This window comes from Acanthopagrus latus, chromosome 11 (genome assembly GCF_904848185.1).
Source record: "Acanthopagrus latus isolate v.2019 chromosome 11, fAcaLat1.1, whole genome shotgun sequence".
NCBI lineage: Eukaryota > Metazoa > Chordata > Actinopteri > Spariformes > Sparidae > Acanthopagrus > Acanthopagrus latus.
Genome location: NC_051049.1, coordinates 25,496,654 through 25,509,189, shown reverse-complemented (window position 1 = coordinate 25,509,189; position 12,536 = coordinate 25,496,654). Strand labels below are relative to the sequence as shown.

At 38.0% G+C, this 12,536-nt stretch overlaps 1 protein-coding gene across 3 annotated transcripts in view; it reads left to right on the top strand.

Annotated features, from left to right (window-relative positions):
- atp11b (ATPase phospholipid transporting 11B (putative)) overlaps positions 1 to 12,536 on the top strand; it is a 58,402-nt gene that overhangs the window by 32,031 nt on the left and 13,835 nt on the right. For 2 of the 3 annotated variants that reach the window (XR_005077667.1, XM_037114151.1), the window contains exons 21-29: positions 255 to 357; positions 462 to 607; positions 860 to 919; positions 1,454 to 1,581; positions 2,084 to 2,222; positions 5,274 to 5,339; positions 6,113 to 6,216; positions 7,460 to 7,625; positions 8,820 to 8,905. Coding sequence is in view for 2 of the 3 variants with exons in the window: in XM_037114151.1 (XP_036970046.1) it covers positions 255 to 357; positions 462 to 607; positions 860 to 919; positions 1,454 to 1,581; positions 2,084 to 2,222; positions 5,274 to 5,339; positions 6,113 to 6,216; positions 7,460 to 7,625; positions 8,820 to 8,905 (998 nt within the window). In the remaining variant the exon portion in view is untranslated. The remainder of the gene's footprint in view (positions 1 to 254; positions 358 to 461; positions 608 to 859; positions 920 to 1,453; positions 1,582 to 2,083; positions 2,223 to 5,273; positions 5,340 to 6,112; positions 6,217 to 7,459; positions 7,626 to 8,819; positions 8,906 to 12,536) is intronic. The other variant, XM_037114150.1, reaches the window with a different exon arrangement.

Here is a 12,536-nt window from a genome sequence, read left to right as displayed (position 1 = left end):
TTTAAAATTACTTCTTGTATGGTCTCAACATTATGTCAGGGCTGTATGTCATGTTTTCCTTGTTGACAGATGAATGGAATAGGTTCATGTTTTTGGATGTTGAACAATGTCTTCCAGAAACTGAAATTGGGATGTTATTCTGAAACATAAAGTGCATTCTGTATAATTGTGTTTGCACATGGTATGTTCATGTGATGGATCTTCAGAAAACTTACATAAATCCCCCAATGTTTTTATCGCTTTGTTATTTCCAGGTGGTTCGCCTTTTAAAAACATCTCCAGAGAAACCCATCACACTAGCTATTGGAGATGGAGCCAATGATGTCAGTATGATACAGGAAGCTCACGTGGGCATAGGTAAACACTCACCACATGTACAAAATAAGTCTAAGTTAAATGAATTATGCAGTGTGTCCTCCAAATGTGTATGTATGCATGTGTGTGTGTGTGTGTGTCTCCAGGTATCATGGGGAAGGAGGGTCGTCAGGCCGTGAGAAACAGTGACTATGCAATTGCCAGGTTTAAGTTCCTGGCCAAACTTCTGCTGGTCCACGGTCACTTCTACTACATTCGAATAGCTACACTTGTACAGTACTTTTTCTACAAGGTAAGACTTGGATATGATCACAAAGCTTTTATGAATTGCTATAAAAATTAAATGTACTCAGTCACCTTAATATCAGAAGTTATTATTGGGTTTTGTTTCTTTGGAAATCTCCGGATCACACATTCAAGTATGGAAGAAATTCTAAATTATGGAAATTAGATTTGACATCAGCTGTTGACAAGACTGTGCACGACCATGCTTCCTGTCACTGCAATGTTTTTAATGTTTCTTCCTTCACTTTTTTTTTTCTAGAATGTGTGTTTTATCACACCCCAGTTTTTATACCAATTCTTCTGTCTGTTTTCACAACAAGTAAGTGTCTTTATCGCTCCATCTCTCTGCCCTCTCAAAAGTCATTGTGGATGTGTTTGTTCTTTTAATGTTGCACAGCTTCTCACTGACTTAATTTTCTTAACTTGTCTTGGGGTGAAGCAGTTTGATATCAAGTGTGACTTTGATATTAATGATAAGTTTCAAAAGGCGCGACAAGTAAAACTTTAATGTTCACAAATGAGATTTTTTACTTAATGCTTACTTACTTACTTAATGCTTGAAAAGTTGCTGTAACGTTTAAACAGTAGGTCTTAGATTTTGCATTCAAACTCTCTAAACATTTATACCTCATTGCTTTAGAACTTGTGATTAATTAGATTTAGATTAGATCTAGATTTATAAACTGTTAGACTGTATACAGTGTACAGATACAGAAGGAGGCTTTGTTACATTTTAAGCTGTAACATGTCTATAATCAGTCTCAAATCAGTCATCGGTTTACTTGATATAAGATGAGTAGAATTTAAGCTAATAGATTGTTGTTAAGTGAAATGGTGTCTCTGTCCATCCTAGACTCTGTATGACAGTGTTTATCTGACACTGTACAACATCTGCTTCACCTCGCTTCCCATCCTGGTGTACAGTCTGTTTGAGCAGCTGGTCCATCCACACGTATTGCAGAATAAACCTGGCCTGTACAGGTGAGTTAACATGTAATCTGTCAGTGTACAATGTTAACTGTTTGTGGGAAGCTGCTTTGGTAAGTTTTCATGTTTTTAAAAAATCTGAATGTCTGCCATAATTTTGATTACCAAAAATCAGAAAAGTCACTTCATTTCATGTCAGGCTATATTAAACATCATCGTTTTTAACTGCTGCTGTTTTAGCAAAGACAGCTAATTTTAATGTAATGTTACCAGTGTTACCATGTTCTTATGGGTCCTTTAAATCCTTGAAATTTGTGAATATTTGGCAAAAAATGTCTTGAAAGTTTTTGAGAACAAGCAAAAATAGATATGGGTCATTGAAAGTGCTTGAGTTTGCTTTAGTGCTTTATTCAGAATGTTGTCTTCGATTGTTGAGATATTAAATTGTTGTTTGATAATGCTCATTCTAACAATCCAGGGGCTCTTACAGTAATTAACCATGAACCAAACTGCTGTTTGGGGCCATTTTTACCTTAAAATTGTTTGTATCCAACAGGGACATCAGCAAGAATGCTCTGTTGTCTTTCCGGACATTCCTGTACTGGACCCTCTTGGGCTTCTGTCACGCCTTTGTCTTCTTTTTCGGATCCTACATACTGATGGGAGAAGACACAACACTTATGGGGAATGGACAGGTGTGTCCTATGACTGTGTGTATGTCTGTATGATGTATGTTTGTACTCTGTAACCCGCTGAGCAGACAGTCCAAACCATTTTCACAAAATATTGCTTGAAGTAATGAATGAATGTGTAGGTGTAGGTGTATGTTTGTGTGTGTGCGTGTGTATGTGCATATGTTAGGAGGAGCTGCTGTTATCGACAGGGCTGGTTGCCTGCTAGTCTTTTAGTCACTCCCTTAGTACATTTTTGCTCTTTTCTTACCTCTCTCTTCCTAGTTCTGTCATTTTGTTTGATAGCTTTTTAACACAGTCTTTATTACCATATCAGCATGTATGTCATTCACTTGAGTAAGTTGTTGTAGCTGTACCTTTTCTTCTTACCATATCTACTACATATCTGGTTCTTTACCAAATCTGTTTCCAGCTTTAATCTTTGCCTGGCGTTCTCTCTGTTTAAAGTTTGGTATTTCAGAAAGCATTCACTCCTTTCGCACGCTTGTCTTTTTCTTCTTTCTTTTGGTGATTACTCTCTTTTTCTTCTGCCCTCACGCTGTGCATGTCTTCAGATCTTGCGAGCTAACAGGCAGCTGGTAAGAGTCTGCTCTATAGTTGAACGCATGTCTTCTTGGGGGGTTAATGAGAGGAATATGAGGATGATTCCTCAATAGATTATCGTCTTTACCAACAATTATAAGGATAATGTATGCTGAGCTCTAATGCAAAACGCAGATTTTGTTTTCCTTTTAAACACTGAAATAAGATAAATTAAAGCAATCATAAAACATGCAGTGGTTCATTGAACCTAATGATTCTGTTAAATTGTAATTAGTTTTGATTCCTCCATTTCTCAATTTTTCCTTGAAGTTAATTGTGTGTTCTTTCCTTAATTCCATGTCTCTTGCCTGAATGCAGTATTTGTAAACTCCAATTGTAATCTGTTTTCTGTTTTCCAAAAATGTAAATCCACACGATTTAACATTGCTTAAAAATACATGGCACACAAGCGTAAAATTTGAACTCATCTTGTGCAGTTACATATTGAAGATTTGTCTCATAGGCTGACAGATGCACATATTTTTAATTAGTTTGAAATCTTTGAATAGAGTCAGTTTGTACTTTGGTTATGACAAGCGTAGACTAGGCTTGCCGCAGTCCTTAGTTTTACCAGGTTTATACAGTGCTTGTGTCATTGTGTGTGTGTTTTTTTTTTTTTTTTTAAATCAATATTTAGTCAGAAAACGGATTTAAATTACAAAATGAAAGTGTGTGCTGCTCTTTAGAGCAACAGTGTCACATTACAGACTAGGAGTTGAATTTCACTTACCACCTGAATAGAACACGGAGAGTTGACCAACAAGATGATGGTAGTTGATTGACTGTCAGTGAAAGCAAAAGTGTCCATATTAGTCTTCTCACTGTCGGTTTTCAGTGTTTAAATTCCAGCTGGGCCCTGAATTGGCTGGAAACACAAAGAATGCCCCCCCTAGCTCACAACCTATAAATGAAGTCATTCTCATAACGAGCGGTGGTGAAGCTACTGACAGTACACAATCAGAGGGCAAGGTCTCATTTTCTGCACCGGAATACCACTCAGCTGCACTGCTCACCTTGTCCCACCTATCCAGACTCTATCTTTTATCCAGATTTATGGTTTGACTTGACCGACAAGATGATGGTAGTTGATTCACTGTCAGTGAAAGTAAAAGTGTCCATTTTATTATTTGCCAATATTTAATTTTAAATCAATTGCAAACAGGTAGAGCTGAAATGATTACTCAAGTAACTTGAATAATTCAATTACAAAAAATGATCGAAGCAAAATTAAACTAAACTAAGCCTTGAGGCTTAGTTTAGTTTCTATCACCTGCGTTATGTGGCCTGCTTAGCTCAGGGGGTCATTTTTCCACACAGACTGTTATTGTGGACACATGCCACTACGTTCAGAATTGAGTTAACACGATGGCGGAGAGCCAAAAACTGTTTGTAAAAGACAGAAAATGTCCAAAGTTTGGGATCATTTCACACTTAAAAAAGAAGATAACAAAATGCAATGTGTCTACTGCAACGTAAACATTGATGTTAGCTAGTTTAACCACCACACCACATAGGGCTACTCCAGACATTATTAATAGGTTATTTGGTAGTAATGGTTAATGCTGCAGATGCACAAATCTACAAAGCCAATTGCTTCGTATGTTTAACAGGCCTGACATTTTCATTATGCATTATGTGGTACTGTTGTTTAATAATGCAAAATTATTTTTTATTAGTTTACTTGATTAATCAATGGGAAAATCGGTAGAATACTTGATTCTTAAAATATTGGATAGCTGCAGCCCTACAAACAGGGAACGTGAGCACGTTAGTGAGGAAAACGGAGCTGGTTACCTCGCTGAGAAGTTGTAGGCTGTTCCTTTGTAAGGCTGCTCTTTGTACCATTACTGTCACAGACGGTATAAAACTGCTACCCAGGAGCTATTTGTGAAGTCATTTTATTAGAATATTTTATTGTATATATTTTTTGTAATATTGATAATCGAGAACTTGAATAATAATCCTCTTAAAGGTTCAGAATTTATGTCTGCTCCTCTGAATGCATCTGTGGATACGTCTGAATTGGCTGGAAACAAAAGAATGCCCCCCACAGCTCAACCTATAAATGAAGTCATTCTCATAGCGAGCGGTGGTGAAGCTACTGACAGTACACAGTCGGAGGGCAAGGTCTCATTTTCTGCACCGGTATACCACTCAACTTGTTAACCGAGGTCAATGCCTTGTAGAAGTTTTGTCTCCATTCAGCTCAACTCAACTCGACCTCAGCACTGCTCACCTTGTCCCACCTGTCCAGACTCTTTTATCCAGATTTATGGTTTTACTTGACCGGTTTATTATTTTTTACAGTCCTAGCAACATTATCTGTAAACATCAAATACACCAACTGTGTCTGGTGTTTTATATCCATTATTTATTGCATGAAATGCCAACAAAATGTCATAGATTTGTGCTTTATACCTATATTGCTTGTCCATGCATGTAAAGATTTACATGTGTATGTCTGTTTTCTAGATGTTTGGAAACTGGACGTTTGGAACGCTGGTCTTTACTGTCATGGTCATCACAGTCACATTAAAGGTAAAACTACACCCAATTTTGTTCTCCCAAAACAACAGCTTTACTGTTAGTTGCAATGGCACGAATGACAACTGTCTCAGAAAATTAAACAGTTATGCAGTATACAGTATTACACAATCATTACTGTTATTATCAGTTGGATGACAATTAAAGAATTGAAAATGTTTCTTTGTGTTTGATCAAACACTTTATTATACCTTTCAGATAACACTGAATTGGCAAAATTCAGCATTTTTATAAGCATTAATACAGCAGAATTTGATGCAGTAGTTAAGCAACTGTAGATGGTACAGTAACTTGGAAAGCAGTTTAACCCTAACAATAACAATATTTTGTTATATTCTGATGTCAATATGAATGATATTTTTTCTCATACATTGGCAGTGTAATATTAGTTTGGAGTATGTTTGGGTACTAAGTAGATTTATGCAGCTTTAAGATGATGGTTACTGTGCGTGTTGTCTCAGAGCTGTGTACCACGTTTCTGTCCACAGTGACACACTTGTATTGCCACAGCCCCAATATGAAATACTGTTAAATACTGTTTGTTGTGAAGTATTAGGATGATGCCAGTGTCCATTAACAGGAAAAGGTAATTTGGCCCAGTTTAGGGTTGTTTGTTTTTTGTTTTTTTTGTACAGCACAGAGGCAGATTGCTGTAGTTTATTGATGCACTACATGCCCTGTCACAGTGTTTTACACCTAGATTTATATCCTGTGTGTGTGTGTGTGTGTGTGTGTGTGTGTGTGTGTGCGCGCGTGTGTAATGATAGCTTGCTTTAGAGACTCATTTCTGGACGTGGATGAACCATTTTGTGACGTGGGGTTCGATTGCCTTCTACTTCATTTTCTCTCTCTTCTATGGAGGCATCATCTGGTAAGAAGAGGTTTTTACAAAGTACATGTTTGTCTCAGTTTCTGTACAGGAGCCTTCTTTGACACTGAAAGAAAATGCTTTGCTTTGGTCTAAGACGCTCTCTATTCTCAATCTAGTGTCAAGGTCTAACATAACACCTACAATATTCTACATTGGACAAACATACTTGCATATACTCATGCAGCAGGTTTAAGGAAAGAGTGAATTCCAGTGGCTAAACACTCTTGCAAAGTAAAGTGAAACTTCATATGTTAAATCATCACATTTATATTGTTCCTTCTCATTGTACTAATGAATAACAATTTAGTTAATTAATGATGGACAATTAAGTATAGAAATGCAATCGGACTTTGGTCGAACCCCAAGTTTTTATGAGCTTTTTTGTCTGCATGTTACATAAAACTTTAAATGCCTAGAAAATATATTAGATGACACACAATTTATTATCATTATTGCATTTAAGGATTAATGGAACAAAAGACATCATAGTCTGCATATTATACTGTATTTATTACATTTCAAACATGAGATTCTATATTGAAGTTCTTGTTTTTTCTTTTTCAAAAGTATTGTATATTTTATTTATTTCATTAATTTTTTCCCCCAAATTTGGACACCAGGAAGAATAGCAGAAGAAGGTGGTGGCTAAAGGGGATCTAAATATTAGATACATTATATCCCCTCTTAACACTGAGAGAGATTTGAATCAGCCCGATGCTGAGCTTTGGAACAGAACAGCCTGATTTACACCAGATTTAACAGTCCTGTCACTTGGCAGACAAATCACTGTGTCTTTATGAGAATCAGCTTTGATTATCTTGGAGTGTATTGGATGGATCAGATCAATCGTTACCCAGTCCTGTTTAGTGACAGGCTGGTAGGAGTCACTCTAATCAAATTGGACCTCAACTGGTATTTGTGGTCTAACATCTACACGGATTATTCAATGATGTGTTTCTAAGGAATAATCAAGTAATTCAAAGAGCATGAGTCCATCTGAAAGTTAGACCTGAATTTACAGTGAAGATGGCTGAGCCTGGCTCGCACCTCTTTGGTTCAGTTGTGTCCCCAGCACAAGGTTATTTATCTATCTTCTGGTATTTATTCAGATATAGTGTTACTGTCATTTTTAGACAAAAATAAATTGTTGATCTTTTTCATTACTGATGAAAACCATAAGAATTGTGTGATTTCCCTTTTCTTCTACACTATGTAACCATTGTGTCCATTCCACTTCCTCCAGGCCATTCCTCCACACCCAGGATATGTACTTTGTATTCGTGCAGCTGCTGTCCAGCGGATCAGCCTGGTTTGCCATCATCATTATCGTCATAACTTGCCTCTTTCCTGATGTGGTGAAGAAGGTCTTCTATAGACACCTGCAGCCCACCAGCACACAGAAGAGTCAGGTAACATGGGAGGAAGGGAGAGAAGACCTCTATAGGTTTTTAGATGGGAATGTTGGTACAGAAGTCGAGCCATTTGTCTAATGTGGATTAAACTTTCTTTCTGTATGATGTACAGGCTCTATTTGAAATGGTCTTTTTACCTCTCAGAGGTTCCCCAGGTTTTCAACTGCACCCTGCTGACCTGACTTCAAGTCAGAGTGTATAGTCACTAGTTTTTCACAGCTGTTTGTGATTGTGTTTTTATCAGATCTATGTGGATTGAGCAAAGAGCAGAGGAGCACATTCGCTTGTTGAGTGAATGTTTGGCTGTGAGTAGCCATCTACTCCTCCCTGGAGACTTGCCATATCACGGTGCTTTATGGTACCTCCACCTCCTGTCTGAACCTAGCATTAGATTTATTACTTAATCCTACTTGTATCATAAAATGGAAATTATATTTCCTGAAATGTGACAAGAGCCTGGAGGGAGAAAACAAACTAGAATGTCATGATAACTCAAATTCTAGACAGGGAGAGAGAATGTTCTGGGTGCCACGTTGTTTAAACAATTATATATGTGTGTGTGTGTGTGTGTGTGTGTGTGTGTGTGTGTGTGTGTGTGTGTGTGTGTGTGTGTGTGAAAATATATATATATATATATATATATATATATATATATATATATATATAGAGAGAGAGAGAGAGAGAGAGAGAGAGAGAGAGAGAGAGAGAGAGAGAGAGAGAGAGAGAGAGAGAGAGAGAGAGAGAGTTATTATTTTCTCAGCATATGTGGTCCTGAGTTACCCACTTCCTTACAGGGACAGCATGGTGTTCAGTTGCACATAAACACACCGCATGACCTCTTTTTGATCCCACACATACACAAACACACAGTATGCATGGTCACCTCTCAGCAGTCTTCTGCAATTACTGTATTGATTCATCCAGCTGGAGACTGTTCGTGTTAATACGTTACTCCTTTAAACACTCTTCTCTTGTTTTTACAGAAAAAAGGGAACTGCTTTGTCCAATCCTATGTGGTGTTTGTTTTCTTTCGGCTCTAAACTTTGCCCGGTTTTGTCTTTGTTAGTATGTGTGTGTCTGAAAGTGGGTCCAGCATGAACTATGTGTTTGAATGAGTGTTTGTATGAAAGCGTGATATCTAACCTCTGTGTGTGTTCTTCCTCCTATCCTCTCTGTGTTCTTCTGGTGTAGATGTATTCCAACCGTGTGGCAATAGGTGATGACTTCATCGCTCTGCAGCCTCTGTCCAGAGCCAAGAGCCAGCTGGGCAAAATTAGGTAGAGGAGTTGATACTGGTTCAGCCCTGGGCTCAAAATACATTTTGAAGTCAAATCAAATAAAATAAGTGTCCCAGGAGTGCTTTTTTCAAAAGCAATATTTCTACAGTTTTTGGGATGCATCTGTTCATTTGTGAATAGTCAGCCATCTATACTGACGGTTTGTCTCTCCCTGCATTAATGCTGCTCCTTCTAAATTTAATTTTACTTCCATGGAATTGGCAAATATCAAATACTGTCATTTTTTTATGAACCACCACAGGTCGTAATTTTCTTTCTCCTGTATAATTTCTCACCTCTCAGGATACAGATATACATTCCAACATTTTGCAAAAGTCTTACATTACTTTTAAATCAGTCACTCACTGAAGGTTTATGAGGTCAAAATGGATGATATTCAGTCTTGTTTCTTTCACTGCATGTTCACATTTATATCTAGAGACACTCACTGACACTGCCTGACCTACCACATGCTTATTATGTACACTTAACTGTAGGTAAAATCTAATTTGGACAGCCTCTACAAAACAGAAATATTGCTTCATGAAACAAGTGCTCTTGTTTATGTTCATACATATAATACTAAGATGTTCGTTCTCCCAGGTCTGGACATTATTTAGTCCCGCTGAGGCCTGGTCCTAACACTGGCAGTACACTGAGAGTAGAGATGTGTGCTGTTATTGTTGGAGCAGTTTCTTGTGTCGTGTCTGTGATTGCATGCCCTGTCAGCATTCTCTGCGATTGGGAAAGGGGGGTTTAAACACATTGTTAATCAAAATAATATATCAACCATTTCAGTCACTGCATGTTTTGCAGTTTAGCAAGAGGCTGACGTATGTACAGAATGTGTTCTGAGACCTCCACCCCTCCTGCCTGTCACAGCATGGTACTGCCATCACTTCCCCCACTGCATGAACTTACAGATGAGAGAATGAATGAATGTGAAGTCACCTGGGTATCCTCAATGAATCCGTTTGTATTCCTCCTCAGCACATAATCTCATAGCAACATTATCATATAGGGAGCTTATCTGCAGTCCTGAGTTATTATTTATGAGGCACCGTTCTGACTGTGTAGACCTGAATCATAGCACCTGGTCAGATCTGCCTCCTGAGATCAGCTAGTGGTCCTACAACCACAGTCTGGCATGCCACACTCATTTAAAAATGACACAAAACACAGTTGCATGGTGCAGCCCATCAAACCACCCCTTCTACTTTTAGCATGGTCCATCCTCTTGATATATGTCCAGCCAAACACCCTCACACTGGATTCTCAACTTGAGACAACCTTGTCACCTCAGAGTTGTACTCCTGCATGATTTTAACAGACCCACAGAACAAGACCAACACTACAGCTGCATGACAGACTCTTGGACTGGTTTGGGCTGCCTTGTACAGCAGCATGATGCTGTGCGCTCAGATGCATGACAGACTATGTTACCCTCACAGCTTGATTTTGACTGATGACTTGAAGATCTTGTGCTGTCATAGCAGATCACTTTTAGGGCTGCAAGGGAAATCCTAACAATAGTTTGAGCTCTCCAGAAAGACCAAAAGCCAAAAATAGTTATCTATCTTGGGTAGCTCTGTCTAGACTAGTGAACAGAAGAAAGGTTTTTAAAGTTCCCATGAAATGGCTATTGAGTGCTAATCGTTCCCGCATAATGAAGTTTTTCCTGTTAAAAAAAAGGGGGGGAGTTAAATAGGATCTTGTCGCTGATTGATTAGTGTTTACAATAGCCAGTAGCACTAATAGGTCTGCTGTCTAACTAGCCAGTGGCATATACAGTTGCCAGCATTTAGAGTTAACTTTAGCAACAAGTTAAAGCTTGTCTAATCTGTCAACTAGTAAACTCCGTGAATCATCGAAGGCAAAAACAGAAAAATTGTATCTATAATATTAGATTCAGTTTGACTCAAAAGAAGTTATGAAGTGGTGTTTTTGTACAGTAATCAGTAAGGCTCATCTCCCAGAAACATGCACACTCAGGCTGAATCATTTCAAATTCTGGAAAGCACTTCACTGGATGCAAAATTAGCACACAACCCTGAGTTTAGTTTCTTCCACATTTTGTGTATGGTTAAGAGGTGCAACAATTATTCAGCTAATCACTTAGATACAATGCAAGTATAATGATGATCAAATGATAATTCAAATATGATCAGATTTCCAAATCCTGATCTGATGCTTTACTTTGACATAAAAAAGTAAATTGGTATCTTTTAGTCTTAGACTGATAGTCACATTGGGCTCAGGGATGTAATAATGAGCAATTTTCACTTTTTTTCTGACATTTTATAGACTAAACATTTAATTGATAAGATAATATAATAGGCATGATTAATATAGGATTAATTGATTATAAAAAAAAAACATCATTAGTTGCAGCCCTAGATTGTTAGTGTCTTTTCAAGACTAATTTCTGCATGCATATCTTCATTGTTTAAGGAAACGGCATGTTAAATCTCATGATGTAGCAACATATTTACATTAAGCTTAGCTGCAATTATCTTGCTCAAACTAATGAAATCTAATATAACAGTCCTCCAGTAAATCCGACATTCACAGATTTCTGAAAGATGTTGTCTGGACATAAAGGGTTTTTTTGGAGGCTGAGGTTTGTGGTGATCTTGAACTGTGCTGCATTACACTGGGAGGTGTTACGAGTATATTGTCACCCAACAACTCAAAAACGATTTAATCTCAAACTGAACATTAGATACATAGGTATGATTAAGAGCACTAGTTCTAGCTTAGTGTTTCCAAAAAAAGTGGCAACTGAGCGTACATCCCAAGTCCCTAGCAATGTAAGCGATGCCAGTCCCATCCCACAAACTCAGAGAGCAGAAACAATAACTGTAGACTGACTGATCATAAGAGCTGTGTGCATAACGGCAAGGGAGGGCACAAAGCACATTATGCAAAATGGATCCTATTTCCTCAGCTTGAGTAATTTGTTGAATCGGTAGAACTACACCAGATGCTCTTACTTGGTTTCAAAATCAAAGCATATGTTCATGCGCAGTTTATTCAGTTGCACTGAAAGATTTCCAGTATTTCTCTGAGTCTTTTTTTTCCTAATTAGATTAGAGGGAAGTAATCACAAAAGTACCCAGGGGGTTCTCTATAGTTTTCCGTTGTTTGCCTACTCTGTAGCTCTGATAGATTCAGCAGCAGGTTAATTGGGTTGGATACTAATAGATTTGCGCTTATCTGCTTTAGAAGGACCATTTCCCTCAAGACATCTCTCTTGTGCCTGCAGCTTCTTTTTGCTAATTTCTTGTTCAGCTCTTTCCTCAGCTTACCAGACTTCTCACCACTGTGTTGTATTGTCTTTGCTTTTGTGAGAAATCAAAGCCATTCTGCAGTGACCTCATCACTCCAATCAACTCTTCTGAAGAACCTCTTCTCAAGCAGTGAACTATGATTAGCTCCCAGTCCCAATTAAAATGAGGTTCAGATCTGTTGCAGGGGAATTATACCCAGGTTGGTGTTAGACCCAGCAGGAGGCAGCTGCGGATGTTGAAGTTTGTTGGTGAAGTCACTTGTGAAGGGGTTCTAAAAAGAGACCAGCATTTATTTGGTCTGTCTGTACTGTATGTAGTCATGTATTAGAGCACACTGTAGG